Source organism: Alligator mississippiensis, chromosome 1, assembly GCF_030867095.1.
Source record: "Alligator mississippiensis isolate rAllMis1 chromosome 1, rAllMis1, whole genome shotgun sequence".
NCBI classification, from domain to species: Eukaryota; Metazoa; Chordata; order Crocodylia; family Alligatoridae; genus Alligator; species Alligator mississippiensis.
Genome location: NC_081824.1, coordinates 363,813,797 through 363,841,711, shown reverse-complemented (window position 1 = coordinate 363,841,711; position 27,915 = coordinate 363,813,797). Strand labels below are relative to the sequence as shown.

The 27,915-nt window shown below is 41.5% G+C and overlaps 1 protein-coding gene across 1 annotated transcript in view; it reads left to right on the top strand.

Annotated features, from left to right (window-relative positions):
- PCCA (propionyl-CoA carboxylase subunit alpha) overlaps nucleotides 1–27,915 on the top strand; it is a 476,911-nt gene that overhangs the window by 266,385 nt on the left and 182,611 nt on the right. Inside the window, exon 18 of the mRNA XM_059721102.1 lies at nucleotides 8,052–8,154. Within this exon, the coding sequence (XP_059577085.1) occupies nucleotides 8,052–8,154 (103 nt within the window). The remainder of the gene's footprint in view (nucleotides 1–8,051; nucleotides 8,155–27,915) is intronic.

Here is a 27,915-nt window from a genome sequence, read left to right as displayed (position 1 = left end):
AATAGAACTTCCATCACTTTTGTTATGTAAAAATAAAAAGACTTTGTTTTGTTGTTCTTTTTGTTGTTTTGCTATTCTGTGTCAGCAGCCTGGACAGTCAGTACGATAACCCCATAAATGCAATAGCACAAGAAAAATCTATAAAATTTTGCTAGGAGAAAGTGGAAGGAAGGTGTTTTTACCATCATGATTTCATAGAAGAAAGGGCTTGTCAGAGTTAGTTTATTTATTTATTTTACAAGATTACAGGTTTGTTTGATATTGGCAGGCAGGCTATCCCTATAGTAGTGGTACTCAGCCTTTTTCCCCAGCAGGCCAGATGCACTGTGCCAAATCTGTCCACAGGCCAGACCTGGCTGGTGGTCCTGATCTAGCACCTGTGGCACGTGTAGTGAGCACCATCTGGCTGTACAGAGGCAGATATGGGGCAGCTTGTGCCTTGGCCCCATGGGGAGAAAAGGAGCATGGCCCAGCCCTGCAGGGGAAGAGGATGTGGCTTGGCCCCATTGGGTGGAGGGGGAGGGGCATAGCTTGCCCCTTATCCAGATGTGTGGTGAGGGGGCATAGCTCAGCCTTGCAGGAGGAAGGGAGCACAGCTTGGCTCCAACCATCTGTGTGAGGCTTTGGGGTTTGGTAGTTTGGCTAAGGCAAAGGTGGTCATAATAATGTCCACTGTTCCCCTGCTGCCAAATTTCCTGATCCATGAGGAGCCCCATGGGCCAGATACAATGGCTCTGTGGGCCTCATTTGGCCTGTGGGCAGGCAGTTGAGCATCCCTGGCCTATTGGATAAGATGGTTTATCTGTGCTGATATAGTATATTTGGATTTCTCCAAGACATTTCAGCTGGTAACACTACATTACATTTTGATTAAAACACTTTCTTTATATGGAATTAATAGGGCAGAAAATAGGTGGATTAAAACTGACTCAGAGGCATCTTGCTGACAGGTGGTTGGTAAAGGGTGATGGCTAGAAAATGATATTTAGAGGTTTGCTTTTGGGAATTGGTTTGTAGATAAAAAATATATGCATTAGCACAATAGTCCAGGGTGGCAGCCAGGGTTAATTTATTTCTAAAGGCTTGGTCACACAGTCGCACAGTTCTCACAGCCTCTAAGGCAGGCAGGGTGTCTAACACAGCAAGGCCAATGGATATTCACATAGCTTGGGAAATTGTGGGCATATTCCACACTGCTCAGTAACATGAGATAAGGTGGCCCCACCCCACAAGGCCCAAGAGTCGGGGGCCTGGGAGTTCTGGTTTTGGGGGAGTAGATCAAATTAGGAGAAGACCCAGAAAGCCCAAATTAGGATGTGTACATGTGATGGGCTTGTGAAACAAAGGAATATGCTAACAGGAGAGAATGTGGACAGTATGACAACCACAGACAGTCCAATCAGCAATAGCCATGGATAACGAGTCATCAGAAGGGAAAAAGAATACAAAAGCAGAAACTTTAGGCAACAAAGGGTTCCCTAACAAAGGGTCCTTGAAAAGGGTCCCTAAAAGAGGAACCTGAGGCACCATGGACAGAGGGCATACCACCACCCTGTCTCATCCACCCTATGGGGTGTGGGGGAAAGGGGGAGGGGAAGAGGGGCTCAGCCTCCAACCTCCAGGCTGCTGATGTCTAACATCTTAAGAGTGAAGCTCACGTCCTGGCCAGATGCATCTTGACTCTGATGTCAGCCCTAGGATTGGTAGCTATAGAATTGTTTGTATTATTCTTTTCTGTTATTATTGTGTACCAGTAAATTTGCCTATTATTGAATGTAAAGGTCGTGGTTAATCTGAGGGTTTGGGTCCACCCTGGAGCAAGGCATCTGGCTCATAAATCCAGTGCCAACAAAGGGGAGATATGAAGGGCTATATATAGCCCTTGGGGTCATTTCTTGCTCCAGCATTTTTCAATTGTTTTATCAACCATCTAGAATCCTAGGTCAGGAATAGGCAAGCCCCGGCCTGAGTGCCAGAGTGTGGCACACGGAAGCATTTTGCTTGGCGTACATGCGTCAGGGCAGATGGTGGTGAAGGGGTTTGGACTGTGCTGCCACAACAACGATCAGGCCCTTTGTGGCTCCTCAGCTGTTTGCCCCTGACACACCAACATCTTACAAGTCGAGGTTGCAGGTGTTTTTGGCACTGTGCCTACAAACATTACCGACCCCTGCTCTAGGTGGTGATGATATGAAAAATTATTGGTAGTAAAGTTAATGATACAAACATTTATTGGATAGTAACACTGTTGAGGCACATTACTGTTGCAGTCATCTGAATCACTGGTTAAATGATCAAAGTTTACACAATGCACTGCTATGTGGCCAAATGCAAGTAGGACAGCTGAAAACAAAGAAAGCAGACCATGCCTATAGAAGAAGAGGCTCTGTGGAAAAGTATTGGCCTCTAAAATGACTTGGACTGGGTGATTATCAGGGATCCTGGTTTTCTCTGATTAAAAAAAATCCCCAATTTCTGGGCTAAAACAGTAACTTGAAATCCACATTCATTTGAATTCAAATTTTTCCATGATTAAAGTGAAATGTCACTACTATATACAGTGAAATCCCTGTTATCTGGCATTTGAGTAACCAGAACTCTATTAACTGGAATTTCCAGCCGGTTGGCAGGAAGCTTGTACACATTGACCACCGCTGCCCGTCACCCTGCGCTTTAGCCGCTCTGCATGCGGCCGCCGCAAACCTCCCCCCCCGCAAGCCTCCGCCACTTGTGCTGGATAACAGATTTTACTCTGTGTATGTGTGTGTGTGTGTGTGTGTGTGTGTACGTGTGTACTATATACATATAGATATAGTAATGGCATTTCATTTTAATCACAGAAAAATGTGAATTAAAATGAAATGCCACTAGATAGATAGATAGTAGTGGTGTTATATATAGTAGTGACATTTCATTTTAATCATGGAAATATGTGGATTTTGGGTTACTTTTTTTAACCCAAAAATTGGGAATTTTTTTTATGAGAGAAAACCGGGATCCCTTCTGATTATAAATAATGATCTCACCATGACTTATCAGTGAAGGGCTATAACAAGTTTATGTGATCCTCAGATGTGTAAGAAAGGGAATATGAAGTAAAAAGAAAAGAATGAACGTGACCCTTGCTTCTATACATACTGTTGATGAGACCGAATTTAGAATATGTCCATACCTGAAGATGTAGATATCTTGGAGTTCTGAGTAGACCCATAAAAATAATTCAGAAGCTGAAAAACTCATCTTCTGATGAGAAGCATAAGGAGTTCAGTCTGTTCATCTTGCTGAAGAGAGGGTGGAGGTGACTTAATTACTAGCTTAGATACTTGCACATGAAGAGATACTTGATAATGGGGATGAGGGGGAAGGCAGTCATGCAGACAAAACAAGGAACAGGAACCTGTTGCTGGAAGTTGAAGTTAGATAACTCAACCTTGAAATAAGATACAGTGTCCTAGCAGTAAGGGTACGTGAAATCTGGAATAGCTTATTAAGGAAAATGGTGGACTCACTATTGCCTGGAGTCTTTAAAATGAGATCAAATTTCTTTCTAAAAGACATACTTTAATCCAGGTTCATATGCAGGATATGTGACTGGATGATCATAATGGTCTCTTCAAGCCTTGTAGTCTCTGAAACAAGCCCTTCCCATGCTTATCCCTGAGGCCAGACACCGGCTTGGGCAGCACCTTAGCAAAGCGGGGTCAGGGGAGCGAGGATTAAAATCGCTGTCTCTGGGTGGGCATGGGACACCAGTCTGGGTCTGCCCAGCTTTCCCCCCTGCTCTTGCTTGGGTGGCGTGGGGCCTGGCCAGAGCCAGCTGGCATGGCCTTGCTATCCGTCCTGTGCTGGGGCTGCAGGGCTGAGTTGAGCTAGCCTGTGGGTGCTGCTGAAGGCAGAGGCATAGGGGCAGCCCAGGCTGGGACTGTGGGGTCTGCATGGCCAGATTGCTCCCAGCTCCCCATGCCTGAGCTGGGCGGGACTGTCATGGAGCCCCAGAAAGCTGGAAAGGGCTCCGCTGGGCCAGCCTGTTCCCCACTTCTCCCTGCATCTCCTTCTGTATCCTGAGTCCCTGGCATGTGGTCAGGCTGGACCAATGTTTCTCTGTGTTCCCGCGAACCACTTTGGGCCACATGGGTGCAGCTGGCTTGGTTCCTGCCTGACCCAGCTGCATGGTGGAAACTTGAGGTTGGGCAGGAGCTGTGCCAGCCACTCCAGCTGTGTGCAGCCTCAAGCAGCACATGAGAACACAGTGCAGCACTACGGTAGTAGCGCCTGTACCCCTACCAGGCCCTGCCCTGGCTCAGCAGGGCCTGGATAACCTGAAGATCCTGACCCTCTTCCCTCTGCACCCCTTTCCCTGCCAGTGGGGAGAACCTTATCTGAACTTCAGCTCACCAGGGGCCCAACTGTCTGGTCTGTGAATGGGCACAGGGTCGTAGCTGCACACAGACAACCTTCAACTACAATTTCAAATTTCTTGTTTTTTCAGTAGTTAACATCTCAAGCTTTGGCATTTGTATAAAGCGTTTTTTCTTATGTAATAAAATAATCACTGACCATTGCTAGTAAGCAGCCTACAGTAGATTTTCATAAGTGTATACCACCAAAGCTGCACTAAGGGCATTCTCAGCAAGCTGGCACATTTGTAGTAGCTATATACAGACAGCTAGCTTCGGTAAATTGTTAATAGTTTCCTTCTATTATCTTTCAGATTTAACCATTCACAGTGGGCATCACAGCCATCCCTGTGTTATAGTTTGTTGAAATTGTCACAGCAAATGCAAGCAGTGACAAACAAGGGAAGTTAGAGCCCCCGCCCCCCCCCCTCCGTTTCCCCCTTGGGTTTTTTTATAATGAAGAGGTGTACATAACTCTTGTTCTCTTGTTAACCTGTTTCAGGTTGCTGACTTTTATTCACTGTTTGGAGTTTGATTTTTATTGAAGATTGAAGGAGAAAATAGTTTTTGCAGCGTAGAGAAGTGCGAAAACAGTTATTGATTTCACTTGTGATGAAGGTCGTGCAATAAAACCTCCAAATTGGGATCTTTATAGTTTTCCTTGTCCTTATATGAGTTGATGCTGTTCATGTTTGTGGGAGCATGTAGACGTACATGGACTTGGTCTCACCAACATGTCATAGGCTTTTTTTGGTGGGGGAGGGAGTGGTGTGTGGCAGAGTTTAACATACATTTTCCTGTATGTAAGGGACTTTTCTTGTTATTGGTGGAGGCATGGAAGCAAATATTTAAATTCGAATACTATCTAATTTAAAACAACCTAATAATAGAATGTACACTGTTGGGTTATAAATATCTGACAGCTCACTTAATCTTAAGCCTAAGAGCCAAACTAGTTTGCTCATGAAGCTGCTTAGAGTATCATATGTATACCCAATATACATAGAAGTTAAGAACTGCTGATTTTCATTTTGCCATCAGTTTTTCCACTATTGGCAAGAGAAAGATCAAGATTATTTTCTGAGTCAGCCTTTCAGAAGTTGCATTGTGCATGTATTTGATAAATTTCCATTTCAAGGCAGATGAAGGAATAATAAACATTGAGTTAATAATGGCTAAATTAAAATAAATTGATATAGATCTTTTGCCTTTTGTGAATCTTTGTTATTTTTAAATTTACATTTTTTGACTTGTGGCAGCTATCGCATTGTACCATGTGAGGGCACTCATAATTACCCCACTATAATACCATTGCTGCTCTGTGGCTTCCAGGTGATACCATTCACTTCTTTTTACAGAATATGCCAACTGTAGTGATTACAAAACATTCAAGGATGCTCTCCTTGAACTGGGTCTTATGCAGAGGTCATCCGTATTTTGAAACTCTGGTGCTGCACTATTTATAATAAGCTCTGATGCTTTTGAGAACTTCTGTTAAAGATTTCCCCATGGATAGCACTAAATTAACTTACAGGTAGTAGCAGTAGTGGACACTGGCATTCAGCAATAGTGATCACAGGTGAAACGTGAATAAAAGTTTGAGGGTTCTTTGACCAAGTACACCAGTCATTTTGTGGTCCCATGATGTTATTCGCTATCCTTCTGTACAGCTCTCCAGTAACCCCTCTAGCTGATAACTGCTAAGATAGGCAGCAGTGTAGAACCTCTGCTTAGATGCTTCTCCTTGATGGAGTGCAGCAGGGTTGCTTGCTGTTCTAGGATACTAGGGTCCACTTCCTAGTCCATTTATTAGGCACCTAGATTTAGACACCAAAGCATGATCCTATTCTGTTCTGTTCAAGTCCATGAAAAGCCATTAACACAAAAGTTGGGTGGGTTCTTGTCCACCTAGCTCCTTTGTGTGACTTAGTCTTAAGGTTGGATGGCACATTACAAAAATATATGGGATAACTCCTTCCTCTCCCCTTCACACTTCTCTTCCCCCCTGACCTCCCCAGGCCTATAGCAGAGTGGAAAGGGTTGCACTTAGATGCTTAAATGAAATAGGATTTGGCCTTAAATGCTGACATTGAACTCATCTTGCAAATCTTTAGTCACATGAGAAATTGTCAGTGCTAGAAATGTATGTACCAAAGTAATTGATAGGACTTCACAGGAGGGTTTGAAGGATTAAACTCTTTATTTTGGCTTATTTAATATTACTGTGAAGTCTCTTTGTTTACTGGTCCTTATGTAAGTAGGATGTAATCCAAATGAAATGATGTAATGTTCTTTTTTATTTAATTGGACATGATAGTAATCTTCAGAGATTCAGAATGCATTTACTGTTGAGGAATTTAGTGGGGACCATTTTTCTTGTCATTAAAACAAAGTGTTTCTTTTGACCTAGCACTATATATTGTCATTCCTGTCTGCTACCTCTACTAGTCATCTTTTTTCTTTCTAACCTTCCAACTAAAGCTTTTATTTCTTCATTATTTCCTATCACAACTACTCCTTTTTAGTCTCTGCCTCCCAAACACTTTTCTTGTCCTGTTTTCCTACCTTCTGAGTCTCTGCCTCCCAAACACTTTTCTTGTCCTGTATTCCTTCCTTCTGAGCAGTATAAAGCCTCTGCTAAAAATTCTCTTACCTGTTGTTTTCACTGTTGTCTTTGCTTTGAAACCCCCAAACTCTGCTACCCCATATATTTTAACTTCTTGTTGCTGCTTTTAAAAGAAAGCATAATTCTTCATCTTCTTACTTTAAGCACTCTTGCCTCATTTCAGATCATCTTCCCCTTTTTGACATTTCATCCTCATCCACCCATTCACCATATTTTTTCATGAATGTCTTTGTCTTCTTTCCTGCTTTCTGCTGAGCTGTTTCTGAACTAGTTTATAGAGCCTGTATCTCTCCATATTTAAACCCACTTGAAAACTCATTTTTGCCACACTACCTGTGAGGAAGCTAGTTGACTTTTATTTTTTGGACCAAGACCTTGACTTCTCTACTTACGTTGTACCTCTTCTGCCTACTCTGTCTTTCTGCCTTTATGTTGTAAGACATGCTTTGGGGAGTGGAGTTCATACCACTACTTTGTTTAGAAAATGTTCAGCATAGCTTGGCTATGAGTAACAAATTAATAATGGTCTGACAGACACTCCTGGTAATTGGGCCGACAAGTAGTTTCAGTTCTCAGTCTTTTCAGCAGGATAGACTGGTGTATTTATCACTCACAAAGTAGAGAAAATGTAGTCTTGAGAAGGTAAAGTATTGAAAAGAATGCAGCATATTTTGAGTAAGTTCTAATGTACAGATGGATTCTTTACCAGCATGAGCCACAATATGTCAACCAGTGACATTTTATTAATGAAAACAAGATGCTGTGGCATCATTTTTTTTTCTTTCACTTGTCAGATTGTTTTAACAGAGATACCAGTGTTAACACTAGGGCTGATCTGTATGAAAACATACTATTTAAACCCTGAAACTGTGAGAGTCTGCCATGCTGTTTTTTAATTTAGGATAAAAAATATTTAGAATTTGACTTTAGTGCTTTATGGTTTATTTTCCACATGTGTGTTTTGTGTGGAGGGAGTAAATTGGCCCATGGTGTTTAACCAGTTTTAAAACCTGTTTTTTTTAAACTAGGACACAAATTGACAGATCTTGAAAAAAGGGAGCTACTAGCAACAGCAGCATCTTTGTATGTGGCTGAACAACGGAGATCACAGCAATTTCTAGGGACTCCAAGGTAAGTTCATTTTGAGGAGTTCAAATATGCTGTTGTTAATGATGTCTTTCCATGCACAAGAGGGGCACTAGTGAGAAACTGCATGATTTTTTAATATAGTCTGTTTTTTCTAAATTCAAATGAGCCTTCAGCTTGCATTCCCTTATCCATATAAGTCATACATGATTATTTTTGTCCTACATATTAACAAACTAATAGGCACAAAAACGTGTTACAAGCCAGAATTGTAATTAATGCACATCAGGAGTTTCATTAATGCAGAATGTTGCTACATTAGTAACTAACCACAAATTGAGCATCACAAATTTCCCATGTGCCTGTTTGAAGCTATCTCAGCACTTTGGGATAATATGAATATTCAGCTGCAAAATAAATTTTTAAAAAAATTGTAGATTCATGAGTAATTTATTATGTTAATGAAGGGACTTAATAGTTTGGAGTCCAATTCTGTAAATGTTTGTAGAATCAGCACCTTAATTTTTAAGTGTGGAGTCTATTGCTAGGATGCAGTAGGAATTTGGTTGCTTTCCCATTCTTTCAGATAGCAGCTGTTGGTAACATACTTTAACTTTGGCCATGCATTTGAGCATAACTAGTGCCAAAAGACTAATTCATTTCTTTGGCTTTCTGGAAGACAGTGAGTTTTATTTCCATGCTGCTCCTGGCTTTTATTGGTCTTTGGCCTGAGATTTTAAACTGCAGCCCTGCTTGGTAAATCACAGCTCCTTGGTGGCTTCTGTTCACTCTTATATAGTATGACACTGATCTAATTTAATTAATTATAAAACCTGTGTTAGGAAAGTTGACATTAGTAACAGTTATATGCAATTCATGAAAACTTCAACTGAATTCTTTCTTTTCTTTAGCGTAGTTGCTCTTCCGTGTTGTGTTTTGTTTTGATAAGTATCCTAGATAGTAACTTTTTTGTTCTAAGCCAGAATGCAGGGTAGACATTTTTATTCAAATTCCGTAACAGTGGTTTGACAGGATATTCTGTTACCGGTTTTACAGTGGTCAGGAATAAATCAAATGGTGGTTTCTAGAAGTCTTTATTTTTATTTGTATTCACAATGATAACTAGTACCATATGTTTTTTTCAACAAAAAAAAGAAGACTTTACAGCAAGCACAGTAAGGCTTTGCAATATATGATGCACACAGAGCAAAATCACAACTTGCCTTTTGCACCCAGGGAAGAGTAAAGTAATGTAAAGCAGCCCATTATTCCCTCAGTGAATTGTACATATTATAGCCCTCTCAAGATCACTGCTCCCAAACCTTTAGGGATGGATGAAAAGCATGAATGAGGAAGATAGAGCAGAACTTTGATTGTACTCTGTACTGACCAGCATCGAGAACTAAATAATCAGTTGCTGATATAGTCAGGTAACAGATTATTTCACTCTTTAAACAAGAAGGGGAATTACGAAATGCATCATGGCTCTTAATGTCTAATTTTGTTCTGTGACCTGATTTTTGGGCCAGTGCAGCTGTGATATCTTTTTAGAAGGCCAGATTAATATCTGACATCCTTAAAACCATAGCTTGATAGGTGGAGATGATGAATTGCCAGTGTGAGGAGAGGTGAGGCTTCTTTTCTTGGTAGGGCTGTGGGCCATGTTTACACCATTTTGGACTGTGTTAAGGAATGCTGCCAGGAAAACATGGCTGGCTTGCTCACTTCTGCTCTGTACACAATTCATGCTGAAAAAATGTTATTTTCTATTGCTGCTAAAGTAGCCATGGGTGTGAACCAGGAAGTGGCTGTGTCCACTATGGTCCAGCAAGGATGGGTAGTACTCCCTTGCATTATTGCACATGGTGTAGACATGACTAGGGTTTGGTGCTTTCAGCTTAGTCTTCAGGTGTTGGTTCTTTCTGCCTTTGCCCAGCAAACACAGAATCAGACCCAACTCCTTGGAGGTTCTCTCTTTAGTTTTCACAAAGTGGTAGTTTAGAAGCTAGTATTTATGTACTGTTGAACAGTTCCCATGTCAAATGTCCATGTGTGTTTTGAAGCTTATCCCCTTGGTAACAATAGTAAGACTGCCTGCTGAGAACAGGCAGGAACCAAATGAATAAAAGGGTTCGCCGATATTTATTTTTAATTTAGTAGATACATAAATAAATACAACTGCCAGTGACTTTTCAGTCATGAAGCCCTTTCAGAAAATGTCTGTGGGGGAAATACTGACTACACTTACTCTTTTTTTATGCTTATGCCATATTATTCTGTTTATTTGTTGATTTCTAAATGGATCTGTAGTAGACTATATGTTGAAGTTCCTAGCCTGACATTGTTAGATATTTCTTGCCTCACTGTTTTTGTCAGTAACCACAATACTTTGCTCTGTAATTTCTCTCTAACAACTTTATTTACAAACAATGTTTTTACTGTTTTCACTTCAAGTCTGCTGTGAAATGTGTCCATACTGGTTTAACTGATTCGTTTTTTCTGAATTAGAAAAAAAGATTTTGTGATCACAAAAAGGAAAACACTAGACCAGCTCTTATGTGCATAAAGGAACTGTTAAAAATAACTTTAATGTTTGCTTTACCCACCTTAGACAATGAAGCCAGGAAGAGCTCTCTGGTGTTACTTTGGCATAGCCTCCTGCATTAGGTGGTGTGGGATGTTGAACTATCTTGGGGAGCACTGGGATGTACAAAATGCTGTAGCCTATTAAATGGTACAGCATAATCTTCTTTCTTGTTCATACAATCTCTGTTGCCTTCGAAAGTGCTCAGTATCCCACATGAATAATTAGGGAGTAGAACTGCGGGGACAGAGAGTGCACATTGCTTCTTTTGGGAGAACCATTGCAAACTGCTGGGCACATGGAAATAAGGGGGGGGAGTAGAGTAGGGACCCATGGTATCTGCAACGAAGAACAACATTGTCTATTTCATGGCCTTGGACAAGGCAAATAATTAATACAGGGAGAAATGGACATCTGGCCTAGGTACAAACAGTACACTTAGTGTGCTTCAAAGCTGTAACAGAACAAATATTCACAGCACTTAAAGCACTTTAAAAATGGTGGATCCCACTCTAAGTTAACCCTTGATGCATGTAGTATTTGACTAAAGAGCTGTAGATTAGAACGCTTTTTTGAACACACATCCATCATGCTTCAGTGTAGGTCGTATTCTGCCACCATCCCAGGGGCTCCTTGCTGGGCAGCTTGCTAGCCTCAGCAGTTGCTTGTCTCTGTCTCCCTGTGAAGCCAGACAGGGTGGTAGGGAAATGGCCTCTCTGCCATGTGGATCCCCTCCCCCACCCAAGTTTGTGGGTCTCGGTGGCGACTCAGCCAGGTCCACACAGCAGGAGGGTGCCCTTGATTCTCCTCCTCAGCCTCTTGATAGCTGTAGCCAGGAGCTGCAGCATGGGGCTGCCTGGCTCAGCTTTTCATCATGCTGGGAACTGGGGGCAGAGGGGAAGGGAGCCCCCTTGCTGCTCAGCCCCCCCAGAAACTGCCCAGCCCCCACTGAGACTCTAGCCAGGAAGCTGTGTGGAGGCCCTTTTGGTGGAGAGGCTCTTTTCCCCATAAGCAGCACTAGAAAATACTATTTTGGGGGGCTGGGCAGTGTGGATTGCACCCGCCTCATCCCACTCCTCCCTCCCTCAGGGCCGTGCTGGTGCTGTGTGCATGGCAGCGGAGGAGTATGTGACGGGGGTGCTAGGCACAGCACTGTGGCAGTGGTGGCACTGGAGCCACTGTCATCGGCCCAGTTTGGGGTGGCTAAGCCCTGTTAGCCCTGGCCGTAAACATTTGTTTCTGCCCTTGCCAGTCTTTTGAGTGGAAACCTAGATCCTGCAGTTGAACCCAAATCCCATGCTTGATTGTATGTATCACTAACTACAGGGTGCTGGCCAGCATCCACTGTGCTGTCCAGTGAGTTATTGTACTGTTAAGATCAAACCTGCAGTTTACCGAACAGTTCTCAAATGGGCTGTACTCTTGCTAGGAGTTCTTTGAGAAATCTCTGGGTTGACAGACTGAACACCTCAGTACACGCCTTCATTATGTTAAAAAGAATAGCTCTTGTAAATGAGATTGTAATGTAGATGCGCCCAGGTAAGTTTCCTCTGGCTGTATGAACAGAGTTACAGATTCCCGTAACCAATCGCTTTGGAGCAACGTACCAGCCACTAATGACGCATCAATTCTTATAGCAATAGATGTACAGGTATTTGTATTTTCTGCAGTATGCGTTTTCTGTATTTTCCTTGTTTTAGATCTTTGATTGAATATTCTTTAGCTTGCTTTCTTGGGAAACTGAAACACTTTAGAGTTGTTAAAAGCTAATTAACTAATGACGTATTTGGCACCATGAAGGTCAGCCAGTTTTGTGACTATTTTACTGTGATATTCAGATAATAGGAGCACATATTTTGTATAGGAAACAGCTATGAATGATTAATGATTGTTTCATTGTTCAGACTTCACTTATTTTACATAGAACTTTCCCTGCATATATAGAACTTTTCAGTAGGGTAGTTTATTGTGAAAGTGGTGCCACCCACAGCTGCTAAACAGATTTACAGCATCTAGTAAAATCCTGAGGTCTCCTAGACAGAATTTGATCTTATTTCAAGTGAAAACATATTTTGGCTGAAGTGAATCCATCTTATTTTATGCCTTTTTGATGTTGCTGAGCCTCTGAGACCAAAAACTGATGTTGTATAGTTGAATCTTCGCGTTTTGGCTTCAGTCTTGTTTTCATTAGTGGCTTGGGAGGGGAATAGGAGAGTGACTCTCCAGGTGTGGCTACATCATGCTATCTCCTGGGTCTACTAATGTAATGTTTATGCTTCTAAACCCAATTGCCTACAGCACTTCCTATGTGTTGCTTGTGTTGGCCACTAAGCATATTTTCCTAATTTTTGTATGAGTTTTACCCTTTCATCATTTATGACTTGGAAAAAAAAGTGAGGCTACATGCCCATATTACCTGATACTGCATGTTAAAAGAATAGTAATGTATTTAAAATATTTTTACATGGTTGGCAAACAACCTAAATGTTTTCCTTGGCCACCTGGTTACAGCAGAAGACTTGAGATGGGAAGATTGGGTTATATTCATAGCTCTTCCTTGTACTATCTGGAGCCAGTCAAGTCACCAGATTATGCTTAATTTTACCCATCTGTAAAATGCGCTTAAGACTCCAAGCTGCTAGGGCTATTGTGAAGATTCATGTGTGCTGAGTGTCTTCTGATGGTCTTGACAGAAGGCACCATAGGAGTGTAAACTATTGTTAAAAGTAAAATAACATTTTCATATAACTAAGTATAGTGTTAGTTTTATTATGTATTAGAAATAATTGTCTCTAAATGAATGAAGCTTTCTGTCATTGACTACAACATTCAGACAATAAAAACATCCATTCTTACCTGTAGAACTTGATTTAACTGTTGGTCAAAAGCCTACCAATCAGTTGACCAATTTCCTGGAAAAATTGACTAATATTGTCTTTAGTGAATGCTGACCCATCCAAAGCCAGGGTTCTGGACTCAGAGTGAAATTGATGAACTGGGAGCACTGCGGTAGTTGTATATATATTTTTATTTTGTGGATGTATCTAGATTTTTATTTCCAAGCTGATTGTGGATGTAAATGCTAAATGAAACACTGGTAAAAGCTGTCAGCTATGCCAGTCAGTAAGCTGCATATGTGAGGCATATGTAATTTAGAGCAAGCCTTTAGCTGTCCAGAAATTGCTGGAAGGAAGCAACTTTTAGACACGCTTGCTATCACCCAGTATACCCACTATGCTGGTGAGTCTAGGAGGGAGTGCATAGCCCCAGTTGTTTGCCAGTCAAGGATTCCCTTACACTAGGAGAATGCTTAGCTGCCCTGCTAAAGAAGCCTCCTGACCTGTATGTCCCACTTGGCTGTTTCCACATGAGTATGAACGTTTGTTTCCCCAGGGACAAGAAGCAGCAGCTGCTAGTTGCTAGTGTGTACCTTGTGCTGCTGCTAGAGGTCCCCGGGGAACACCTGAGCCATACATCCTCTGGTGCCTCAGGTTACCTCAGCTGAGGCAAGGATGGCTGGGAGTAGCACTGGGCTGGCCCCAGCAGCCTTACCTGGGATCCCGGGGGCCTTCTGGGGCTGCAGCTGTGGTGATCCTGCTTCTCAGAGCCTGGCTGGCAGCTGGAGCGTGGCTCTGGCTGGCCTGGATCTAGTTTTGAGCAGTGTGTGTTCCCCCTGTGTGTGCCACTCTGCTTTTTTTTACGCAGATTTTTTTGACCTTGGGATGTTCTGGGGTCGATCTCCCCCTTCCCCAGTGCTATTGCCTTGCAGAGAACAGCTGAAATGTGCGGTATATAGTGCCACAGACATGTCCGTGCTTAGCTGGACACAGCCCTTGAGCTGAACAAAGAGACCAAATACCTTTAACCTGCTACTTTTGAAAAAACAGAATATGTTGACAGAAAAAATAGATTTCAGGTTACTAGGCTCGTCTAAACTAGTCACTTAACATGGATGGAAGCTTCTCATTTGCAGCACATCTTCACTCATAAGTAAACTGTATCAATTATATAACACCATTTTTCCCTTGAACTACAGGAGTAACTTGAGCAGTTATTGTAAGCACAGATAAATGTTTATACTTTACATTAATCTACAGATACCCCCCTAGTGTAATATAAAGGTAAAACACTTTATTTTCATTTGCTAAGGATGATTGAATACAACCCACTCGTGGCTTTCCTTTGTTCCACCTCTTTCGAGTTATGCAGTCATCCTTAACGTATGAAAATAAGACTGTCTCATTCTCAGCATTCTGATCTCATTGTCAACGAGTCATGCATTCCATTCATGATGTATTATGATGCTACCAAAACCTCTATTTATTTACATAATCCTTGCAGCTTCAGACCATTATTCCATTATTTCTTTTTTTTTCCCCTGTGGACTACTGAGCTATTAAGATATTTTTCTCCCACTCTCTGTAATACACTTGTAGATACTTATCACATTTTCCCTCTTTTGTCTCTTTGGACAATATTTGAGTTATTTTGACTTCTAATAATTTCTTCTCAAACTTCTTGTCCTTTTTCTTCCTCTTCCTTAACCAGAGTTAAACCAATAGACTGATGTAATTTTCTAGTCATCTTAATATGTGGTGATATGTTGTCCTTCTCCATGTTTGCTGTTCAGTTAGTTATTAAAGAAAGATTGTGTGTATGTGTACATATATACATGTGGTTAGATACAAATCTACTATTTTTATAAGTGTTGAAACCCAACTACAGTTCAGTCAAAATAGAAGTAAAACATCTTAAAGTGGGTATCACGGCATAGCTTTTTATGAAAAGTAAACACTGTGAGACAGCTTCTTGATGGGAGTTTGAGTTGGTAGGAGGAACAGTATTGTACAATGCAAGGTAAGGAAAGTAGCTCCATAGTTTATATGAAGGCATATTCCTAAAGCATGATGGTGTATGACAGTGATGGCCAAACTTTTTGGCAGGCATGCTGCAAGTTAAGTCCTACCTCTCCTTGGCCACGTCCAGATAAGTGCAGCTGTGCAGTATGTGCTGCCACAGACATCATATAGCATATTCAGCTGTTCTTTGTGCTGCAAGAGAGCAGCTTGAGGGTGGGGGTTGGGGTTGACCCCTGGATATCCAGAGGTCCAAAAAACCTGCTAAAAAAAAAAAAAGTGGAGCGGGGCACATGGGGACAGCACGTGTTGCTCAAAACTGGAACCTGGCTGGTTGGAGCCATGCTTTGGCTGCCAGTCAGGCTCTGAGGCAGGATTGCTGCTGCTGCTGCTGCAGCCCTAGGAGGCCCCCAGGACCTCAGGTAAGGCTGCTGGAGCACAGGTGTTCCCTGGGGCAACTAGTGGTGGCACAAGTTGTCCCACTGCTAGTTGTCCCCAAGGAACCAAACGTCCATGCTCGTGTGGATGTGGCCTTGGAGTGTTGCTTTGATCCCTGCCCCCCCACAGAGGCATAGCTGATAGCTTGTGCCCTGAGGTGCCAAAATAGCAGCAGGGGAGGATGAATCTCCAGACATGCAGAGCACAGCTGCAGTCAGGGTGCTGTTGAGAAAGGAGTTGTCACCATCAAAAGCCTGGTTAACCCTTCTTTGAGCTGCAACCATTGCAGCTTCATACGGTGAATAAGGATCCTAAGCAGCTGCAGGGCTGGTGAAGTCTGAGAACTATAGAATCATAGAAAACTAGGGTTAAAGGGGATCTCAGGAGGTCATCTAGTCTACCCCCTTGCTCTCAAAGCAGGACCATCGCCAGATACATCATTCCGGCCAAGACTTTGTCTAGCTGGGTCTTAAAAACTTCCAAGGATGTAGATTCCACAGCCTCTCTTGGGTAACCTGTTCCAATGCTTTACTACCCTCCTAGTGAGAGAGTTTTTCTTAATATCTAACCTAAACTTCCCTTGCTGCAAATCTGAATCTGGCTCTTGGCAGTGATACCTCCTCTTGCAGAAGCATCCTGTCACCTTTCCACTCTGCAGCTGGAGGCGTGAACCTCCCTGCCTCCATTCCACTGAGTGCCTGGGCTCAAATGTTCCACACAGTGGCTGCCTGCAGCACATAAACTGCAGGCTGGCTACCTGTTTGTTTGCTTTGCATCTCTTGGACTACAAATTACAAAGAAAAATAAAAACATTTTTGTAAGCATTTTAAAGAGATGTTGAAACTGCTCTGTACTAGTCATGTGCGGGGGGTGTTTGGCCTGTGAATCTCAAGGCCAGGGCGTTCCATGTGCCTTATCAGTTGTGATAGCTTTGTTATTCTGTGACCACAGCTGTAACAGGTTTCTTCATCCTGTGAGAGCCTCAGTTGAGGAACTTTTGAGGCTGTACCTAAAGATACTTTCAATTTGCCATGTGCCCAGCAGTAGCTTCAGGGCTCCATGGGACAAGAAGTAGCATCCTGCCCTTTTGACAGGGTGCCTTTAGAGCTATCTACTCTGTACCAGCTGGTGCCTCCATGGCCAGGGATGTGTCAGCACTGGCATCTGCATGACCTAATGAGATGGCACCTTCAGAGCCCATGACATTAATAGGGGGCTTGCACCCTTGGGCAGTTGTATGCCAGAGGCTGCCTGAGAGGTTGCTGGGGTCTCCCAGAGCACTCTGCTCACCCTTCACTTTGCAGCCGCTACAGTGGTAACTCTCTTAATGAGGTCACCCCCAGTTGCACTTTGAGGCCAGCTGGGTGTCATCTTCAGGGTGTGGGTGATTCCATGGGGTGCCCTAAAGGAATGAGGTGTCCCCAAAGCCTGGCTTGGGAGCAGTGCCACCCCATGGTATCCTAGTGCCACAACAGCATTTTCATTCTGGGCTCTCTCTACTCAGAGCTTGCTACAGGCATGCAGGTCCCAGGCCAGGACTGTCAGGCTGGAGTGGGCCTGAGCAGAGATATAACTAACAAGTTTTGTGTCCTGATCAGAAGCCCTCTGCACTCTGCATTGTGTGCACAGAGCTGATGAGTGCTTGAAGAGTGGAGAGATGCAAAGAGGGTTATCAGTTTTACCTGTACCAAGGAGGCAAAGACCCAAGTTTCTGTGTCCTGCACTGAGTAGCTAGATGGTGGAAACTATTCTCTCCCTACAGCCAGGCACTGGGGCTGTTTTCCCCCTCCTTCCCTCTTGGCTATGTGGACTGTTCTCCCTCCCCCTTCCCTCTGGTGAGGCACTGCGGCCGGTTTTCCCCATCTCTACTTCCTGGCTGGGTGATGGGGGCTGTTCCCCTTCCCTCCTCCCTACAGCTGGGTATTGTGGGCTGTTCTCTTCCTTCCTCTGGCTGGACACAGGATTCTTCTCCCTTCTTTCCCTCGCATACCAGCCCAGTGCTGCAGGGCTGTTTCTGCCCAGCCCCACCAGCTAGGCTGATTTTGCCATGGAGCAACTGAGCAAAGCACAGGGGGCAGAATTGCTTCTGCTGGTCTCCCAGCTAGAGCAGTGCAGACCCAGTGAGCTGCAGTGAGCCCCTTCAGTCCCAGACCCTGGCCAGACCCTCCCCTCTTCACTTGCAGCCCTGCCCCCAGCACCCATGTGCCACACCCAGTGGCTGCATATGCTATTTGTAGCACATATTGGCCACCATATTGTAGCACGTATTGTAGCACATATACCCCATATTGACCATCCCTGGTCTATGACATTTTTACTGTAGCGTCATTGGTTGCTGGCCCACCTTAATCCTGTGCTTGTCCTACTACTTCGGCTCTTCCACCAGCCACAGCCCAGATCTCTCTGAGTCCATCCACGTGCTTCTCACTTCTCTTCTCTCTCCTACTGCTCTCTCATACCCTCTTCTTTTCTCTTTCCAGAGTACCTGTAGCTCCTTTAGTTTCTCTCGTCCTTTATCTATTTCTCTCTGTGAGGTCAACAATCATTTCTGCTAACCCAATTCAACACTTCCTTAAATAGCTTCCTGCAATATAAAGAGTGTGAGCAAAATAAATATAAAGACATGGAAAAGCAAGATTTGTGCTAATCATCATCCTGATCATTTTACATATAGGTTTTGTCCTCTTCTGTTTTGGTTCTTTAGTGCTCACAACTGCAAATACTTTTGCTTAACTTTATTGATGTAAAACATCTTATTGATCTCTCTCTGCTGGTTAATCACATCAATGAAGATAAGCATGAACATAAGAATTCTTAGGATCACACCTTAAATTGTAAGCTGTTTGGGGCATAGACTGTGGTCTTCTTGTGTGCTTATATCATGCCTCGCATATTTTATATTACAGTAACACTTGAAATATTAGTAACAAGACAAAATGCTATGAAAATGGGAAAGAAAAAGTGTTGTTCTGTGAAATGCGCTCTGTGGAATTCCGTGTACTACTTCATGTGTGTGTGCTGATCTTTTTCCATTTGTTTAGCATGCTTATTTCATCTGTGGTTCACAAAAATTGTAGTTAGGTGTAAAACATTGACTAAGGGAATAGATCGCATATTTATACATTTATTACTGAGCATTCCATTTTTTTAAGCATTTCACTTGTCTTTGAGTCTGCTGCAGGAGTGGGATGGGACACAGAATAGCCTCATTATTGTAGGAGTATTTCTCTGTTCCCTGCAATGATTCCAAAAGCTCTTGCACACTTCATCAGTATTATTGTAATTCTTTGGCTGCAGGACATTTGGCAGCTGTTGCACCCCACTGGCAAATCCTATTCATACTTCTCTTCCATTCACCATTGCCATTGGAGAATTGATTTCTCTCTCCTCTGCTCTAACCTTTCCCAATTCATTTTGGATTGTTCAATGTGAAACATTTTAATTTCATATCATACAGCTATTCAGCTCACAATCCTTTTTAACCTGTCACCAGGGTAACAGCATAGCATGCTTTCTTTAGGCAATCAAGTTTTTATTTCACATGCTTAATGTTGCATTAAATGTTTGCATTTTGTTTAACCCCCTTAAATACTTTGAACTGCGGATATATTTTGTAGGGTAATGAAGTCTCTGATTTCAGTGTCAAATCTTCATAAAAAATTGCCTTATTTAAAATACAGTGTCAGAAGATGAATCCAGTAATGAGAAGGTTATTAGTAAAATCCTGAATGGCTGAACAGGACAAGCATCTGAAGAATAAGAACACAATTTTTCCACTGGAAAATGCTTTCAGATGCTTATATTGTAATCGCTAGACCTGCACATTAGAATTACATTTACCTGTAAGTGCTCCTAATTATATTAATGCATAAGAAATATGAACATTGCAATAACATCACTTTATGGTTTGAAAAATGACTGGCTATACCTGTCAGCTTGAAAGTTATGTACCTGGTATTGTGTATAAAATTATACTCTGAATTGCAGGTGATTTCAGTAAAGGAAAATTAGAGTTAAATATGATGATGGAGCTGTCTAAAGAAACAGAATAAAAACCTTGATACTCTCCCTTTCACCAGAACATCACAACACTACAAATGTATATTGTCTCTGTGCTTTTCATGGATAATACAACATGTGAATAAAAGGAATTGAATAGAAAAATATATACATCTAAAGAATAAATAAATACATAAACAAAATATCTCATAAATCATTGAAAAGTATACTAAAACAAAAATCATGTTGTGATCATATATTAAAAGGCTTTTTTTTACTTACATGTGACCCTATCAATGAAATCCAGTTTGTTTAGCTTACATTAATAAAGCCAGTAGTTCCCTCCCCACTCCTTTCCCCTCCCTTGTCTGGTATATTAACAACTTTTTATTTCAGCTATAATCAGTACTTTCCAAGTGACCACAATATTGTAGTCTGCTGCTTTGATAATTCGGAACTTTAACATTACTGTTGAAAGCCATTTTGTTTGTCAAATTCTGTTCTCACTTACATGCGTGTAATTATAGAGCAACTCCACCTGATTTAAATTCCTTTATTATGAATTTACATCCACTAAAATTGGAACACTGACTAATTTTACTGTAGCACTAATATTATGGGAAAATTCCTTATCTTTCTAATTCTCATACATATTTGAGTTTTTATTTGATCTAGCATCTCTGTCTTGATGAGGCAGACAGAGTTCAGACTTACTATGGTTTAGACCCATATAGTTTGGCTATGTGAAAATTGTTTTTAACAGCATTTAAATGTTGTTAATTTTCAAAATCTCTTTACAGTTTCCATTTTTTCCAAGTAACTGTTTAAACTACCAAATAATAGTACCTGCCAAAATGTGGTTTGGCAGGGTTTATAACAGAATTTTGCCAACAGGAGTGAAACATATGGTAGCAGTTAATTTATTGGTTCTTTTAACCTCAAGGGAACTTTTATAGAGAACATATTACCTTTTATTCTAACATATTTTAAATAAAGGAGCTATTGGCTTGACATTTGATATGTCAATATAGAAGCTGACCCTCAATACCTTTACATTCAATTCAGACTCGTTTAAGGCTAAGAGTAAGAGTGCAAATGTATAAGATTGAACTAGGACTTTTTTTTAAAGTGTCAGATCATCTCTGCATAACTTTAATATGTTTGCGTAATTGAAAATGTTAAAGAAACATTTTCCAGACGAGACTGAATTCCCTCTGTTTTCAAGGAGTTCTTAAAATCCTTTCCTTACTTGTGGGGCATGATGCTTTCAGGTATGTGCATTAGAGGAGGATAATCCCCAAGAGGACGCTTGATAATTGCTTCTAATTCTAATAAGTAGTGTTGCAGTAAGGTGCATTTTTCCTAGCTTCAGGAAGATTGTGTATAAGAAAATGCTTCATTAAATTATGCCTATAGTAGGTATCTTTACTTGAACCACCACCCGCCCATAACTGATTAATAATGTTTGTTAAATATAAGCTCCTTTGTTTCCCAGTAATGTATATTTTCTCTGTCACTACTGGCATCGTTAATCTAAGCGATAAAATGCAATGACTCAAAACCTCATATAGCTAACTGGTTATTTAAAGTAGACTAAACCTTAAACCAGACTACAGTTTTTAAAATGTTTTTTTATTGAGAGAAGAAAGATCTAAATTTCCTTTTGTAATCTTTTTGCAGTTTTGAGACTGAAAACGACAGTTCCTTCTTTGATTATTAATTATTTTTATTATATTTCATATTGTTCAATGATTTACTTCTCTGCATATGTAGATGTAGTGTTTATAGCTTATTTTACATTAAATATGTTTTTAACAAAGTGTCTAATCTCAGAGAGAGCAGGGCAAGATCTTGGCTCTGTTGGACTTAGGTGATTTCTCACTGACTTAAGAAGGAGCTGGGATGGGCTTTGTTTCTTGTTCTGTTTGTACAAATGCCTAATGAAATGGGCCAAGGTTTATGTGTGACCAAGGCTCCTACATGCTACAGTAATGCAAATAATTCATAATAGTAATCTGTTTGTTTTGGCAATATTTATTCATCTATTAGTCAAAAATGTGTATGACATGGGGATACTATTTCCTTTTATAAGCTAAAAGTCCAACTGGCATTCAAAAACCATGGTGTAAAGTCATGACCTCATTGATATCAGGTGAGCTAAGGTAAAGGGAAGTTTCTGAGAAAATCTCAGCAAGTATGGGAAAGGAAATATTGGGCATAATGAGACCCTGCCTGTAGCGATGCAGTGCTTAATAAAGCAAGAGAGCAGGAGGAGAGGGTTGCTACTTAAGTGTGAGCATCCTTTTTGCCCAGCTCCCTGAGCCTCAAAACCTCTTTCCTTTATGTATCTCCTTCCCCTCATGCCTGCACATCTGCAAGAGTAGCAGCCTGGGTTTTGAAAAAATAGTTCTTTTTTACATTCACTTCTGCTTCTTTGTCAGCTACTCATAGTTTCCATCTGACTTTCCAAGAGGGACTACCTGGAACTGTACAAACTCAGGGCCGACATTCTTAAGTCACGTAACTGTGAAATCAGTTTGGTCATATCTGCTGTTGGTTTTAAATTTTCTCCCATTACTTCTGAAAATAGTTTGATTTCTGTTTCTTTCATCTTGCAGAATACCTGTGTTGTCTTACATTTTCTAATCCAGTGTTCTTTTATCAGAATAATGCATACCTTATTTTATGCAGTTTCCACTCGATGCCTTTTAGCTGCATAGAATCACAGAATGGTAAAGTTGGAAAGAACCTCAGAAAATCATTTAGTCCACGTTGGCTAGCCTGTTACATGGGTGCTGCAAGTGGTATAGGTAGCCTCTCTTTGTGGCATGTAGTAGATTGGGGAGGTGACAGGTAGCAGAGTGTCACATAAGATAGGGAGCAAAAAGCAGCACATCAGATCTTGGAGCATGAGCAAGAAACAGAAAGCAGACTTGATCAGGGAGCACAGGGCTGGGGCGGAAAGCTGTGGAGGAGGCTGGGTAAGAGAGAGGGATGAGAGTGGCACTCGGGGAGGGTGCAGAACTAATTTGTGGCATGCCTGCCAAAAATGTTGGCCCCTACAGATCTAGTCGAATCCCCTGCTCAAGGCAGAAGCATCCCTGGCTAATTATCCTGGTCAAGTGTTTTACATTTACTTTTAAAAATGTAGGAGCATTTTCCTCTTCTGTGTCACTGTGCATGTGTGGGAGGATCAGCAGAATTGGGAACAAAGTGTTGTAGGAAATAGGAATGGCTTTACTTGTTTAAAAAGAAAAATAAGCAGCATTATTTCTAAGATGACACAAAATGTTTAGATTTTCCCGTTTGTTCATTTCAATTAATAATTAGGCGGGGTAAGAAATCATGCTATAGAAACAATGTGTGATTTATTTAACTGATGCTTGTATTCAAGGAGTAACTTTAAACTGATTTGTAGATTATTGATAATTAATTCTTATTATTCTGCTATTATGACAAATTTAGAACTAATTTTTTGCAGAATGATTGTATACAGAAAGGGGGGGCAGCTGAAGATAAATAGAACTTTTTTTATAATATCAATTTAAAAGCACCTGTTGAAATTAAAAACAAGTGTCTATGCTTTCAAACTGGTAATCCTATATACAAATGTATGTGCAAAATACCAGGTTTTTGAAAATTTCAAGAAAAAGTTTTTACAGTTTCTCCTTGATAAATGTAGCTGTTGTTTTTTGACAGAATGTAAAGTATGTGTTTTCCTTTATTCCTTCTAAATTCTCTTGCTCCTTCAGAAGATGATCTCTCTAACTATTGTCATGGGCAAATTAGTCCTCTCTTTGACTCTAGAAAACTCCTGTGTAGTGGAATCACAGTTGTCTCATTGTGATGGAGGGCTTGGTTGGAGCAGGGACCGTCCTACATGCCAGCCCCACATGGCTGGAGAAAGGCCCAGCTCTTGATCAAGATTATTTTGACTTTTCTAGAAGACAAAGTAGATATGCACTTTATAGACCAGTTATTCTTAACCAGGGTGCTGTGGCATCCTCAGGTTCCCTGAGATCCTTCCAAGGGTGCTGTGGGGTGCTACACAGTGTTAGCACTGTTAGATGCGGAAACATGATTCACATGAGAAACCCAGAGATTTCAAATAGGAATCCATACTGCCAAAAACATTTTGACCTGCTGTGTTTTTTCTGAGTTTTTTTGCAACAAAAGAATTGTCGTCTTATTTTTCTGTAGTGAAAAAACAAGTGAAAACTAAGAGCTTGCATTTTCTGAGGGTATCTGGAGTCCTACCAGGGGTGCCTTGAATCTAAAATGGTTGAGAACCACTGTTACAGACCAACTAAATCAGAATTGTATAGCATAAGCTTTCGCAAGCAGAGGGCTTACTTTATCAAATGCCAAGAAGGGACTGCAGGAAGCAGAGCTTCTAAATAGAAAGCAATGATTAGAATACAAAGGATAGGGAAGAGGGGGAGGAAGAAGGTGGGGGCACTGCTGAGAGGCAAGGGGGGTAGGAGAGAGAAGAAAGCGGTTAACCCTTTGAGGGACATAGGAGTTATAAAATCCAGGTAATGGGATGAGAATTTGTAGTCTTGGTTCCTACCATACTTTGTTTTGAAAGTTTTGTTGTCTAAAAAAGCCACTCTGAGGTCAGCGATGGGGTGTCTGGAAGTTTAAAGTGTACTGCCACAGGCTTGTATGTCTTTCTGAAATCAATGTCAGATCAGTATTCATTTAGTCTTACATATAGGAATCTGTCCGATGTAGACAGGAGAGAGACACTGTAAGCAGGTGATGGCATATATTGACTATTCGAGTATTTGTGTGAGGAAGGAGTCAGAAGAAAGATTGCTGTCTCTGTATGTGTGCTTCTGGTTTAGTTAGTGTGGATATGATCCAAAAAAATTAGAAGCAAGCTTGCTTGCTTTACCAATGTCGAGGAAAAAGTGTGGATTATTATACAGGCTGACCTGGACAGGCTCAGCAAGTGGGCGGATGAGAATCTGATGGTGTTCAACGCCGATAAATGCAAGGTTCTCCACCTTGGGGAAAAAAAACCCGCAGCATCCTTATAGGCTCGGCAGTGCTATGTTGGTTAGCACTATGGAAGAAAGAGACTTGGGGGTCATCATTGACCACAAGATGAACATGAGCCTGCAATGCGATGCTGCGGCTAGTAAAGCGACCAAAACGCTGGCTTGCATCCATAGATGCTTCTCGAGCAAATCCCGGGACGTCATTCTCCCCCTGTACTCGGCCTTGGTGAGGCCGCAGCTGGAGTACTGCGTCCAGTTTTGGGCTCCACAATTCAAAAAGGATGTGGAGAAGCTTGAGAGAGTCCAGAGAAGAGCCACGCGCATGATCAGGGGTCAGGGAAGCAGACCCTACGACGACAGGCTGAGAGCCCTGGGGCTCTTTAGCCTGGAAAAGCGCAGGCTCAGGGGTGATCTGATGGCCACCTACAAGTTTATCAGGGGTGATCACCAGTATCTAGGGGAACGTTTGTTCACCAGAGCGCCCCAAGGGATGACGAGGAGAATGGTCACAAACTACTACAAGATCGTTTCAGGCTGGACATAAGGAAGAATTTCTTTACTGTCCGAGCCCCCAAGGTCTGGAACAGCCTGCCGCCGGAGGTTGTTCAAGCGCCTTCATTGAACACCTTCAAGATGAAACTGGATGCTTATCTTGCTGGGATCCTATGACCCCAGCTGACGTCCTGCCCTTTGGGCGGGGGGCTGGACTCGATGATCTTCCGAGGTCCCTTCCAGCCCTAATGTCTATGAAATCTATGAAATCTATGAAATAAGTAACATTTTTTCCTGATTGTGGTTTTACTCCTCGCAGATATTAATCACAGTGTGACTAATCTGTTCCTGTTTGCTCTGCTGAAAAAGATTAAATACCAAACAGAAAACCCCTTATAAGATGAAAACAAAATCCTTTTATTTTGTAATGTGTGTGATGAAAGCACATTATGTCACAGTGATGTAGAATTAGCTTTTTTTTAATAATGACTTGGCTTGTGAAGTAAGTCTATATCTCTCTAAGGACCAGTTCCAAAGTTTGCTGAACTGTGTGCAAGTCATTGAAGTCATTACTTACACTCTGAATAAGTCTTTTCAAGTAGATCAGATGTGGGCATGGGATGCTTATCGTAACCATGCATTATGCAAGTGTACATTGTTAAATATAGTTTCATTTTCTGTACTCTTTTTCGCTTTGTATATTTGGCCTTTGCAGGCTCTCTTTAATTTCGTAAAACTTTAACAAAAGTAAAGAAAGTAGAAAAATAGTTCAGACTCTTTCCAATCTTAAATTTATCCTGCAGTAATCTGATAGATTCCAATGCTTTGCTCTATTTCTTATTAGTTAGATGAATCACATTTATTTACAGACTAAGGGAAAGAAAAAATGTCACTCTGGGCACATCCAGACAAGCATGCACATGCGGTATGCAGTGCCACAGACCTGTTTGCAGTGCCACAAACAGCATGCACCTCACATGCAGGCATTCGCTATGCTGCTAATTTGCAGTGCAGTGGGTTTTTTGACACTGAGAGGTCCTGGTGTAAAAAAAAAAAACTGACTGAAAAAAGCAGGGTGGTGCACGTGATGGCAGCATGTGTCACCTGAAACTGGAGCTGAGCTGGCCAGGGCCATGCTCTGGCTGCAGGCCAGGCTTTGTGCTCTGGATCACTGCTGTTGGAGCCCCCAGGAGGCCCCCAGGACCCCAGGTAAGGCTGCTGGGGCCAGTCCAGGTGCTGGCCCCAACCTCCCCTACCCTACTTAGGGCAACTTGCTGTGTGCACAAGTATGTACCGCTGTTATTTGTCCCTGCGGAAACACACATGCACTCGTCTAGATGTGCCCACTGTATCTAAAACTGGCAAGAGTACTTCTAATTGAACACCCCCTTCAAACTTTTCTAGGCCTGGCGCACACTTCAGAGATTTTTTGTGCTATTGTTTAGCACCAATTGCTATGTGTAGAGTACAGGAGCATATTTTTGAAAATGTAGTCTTTATCCAAAGCAGTCATCAATGCAAATCAAACACATGCATGGTGTATTTTTCGCTCATACAAGTGTGCCATATACAATAGCAAATCATTTCACAAGGCAGAAGATACTTGTTCAATGTAAAATGATTTGCCTGAGTTTGCCCTTGCCCTTGTATCTATAGCTCAGAATATGCAACTGAAATATGAAAGAGTATGTTTGGTCTGAAATAGTTAAGTTCTTTACTTAATTTTTCTGATTCAAACAGCTCATGCAAAAATAGGAAATTCAAGTTAAACTATGCTTTATACCGGTAAAGTAACTATTTAGATCCCAATCCTTCAGTTACGTCCATTGGCTTGGGTTCACATAAAATCCTATATAAGTCAGTTTTATGTTCTGGAGAAAGATGCCCAATAAAAATGAAAAAAGATTTGAAATAGTGTCTTTCATAGTTGTGGTACTTCAAAAGATTTCAGAAAAAAGTAGAAATTAGATAGTTGTAGTTTTATGTTTACTGTTCTAGCTTATGGTTATATTTATCTTTTCCTAGAAGGCTGTTCTGTTTCACAAACTAAGCAGATTTGGACTGTAGTAAGCCAGTACTTGGATAGCAGGCTTCCGGAAAAGTTAATTATTAGAAATATGGTATTGACCCATTTCCTCAAAATGATGGTGGGAAAGACTGTTGATGCTGCAGGTGCCATTTTTCAGATTAACTGTAAAACAGTGGTCCTGATTGCTATTAGATATTATATTATGACCATTCCTGGTTCCTGCTGCAAATACTATTTATGCTTTTTACGTTAAACAGTCATTGGGAGGAAAACAGCAGAAAAAAACTGAGAAGGAGAAACTGGAACCCAGGACTTAGTGCCCTAACCACTAGCCACAGAGTAGATTTGCTCCCTATGGCCTTTCTTCTGGTTTATTAGTCTTGCATTCTTGACTGCATAATGCCA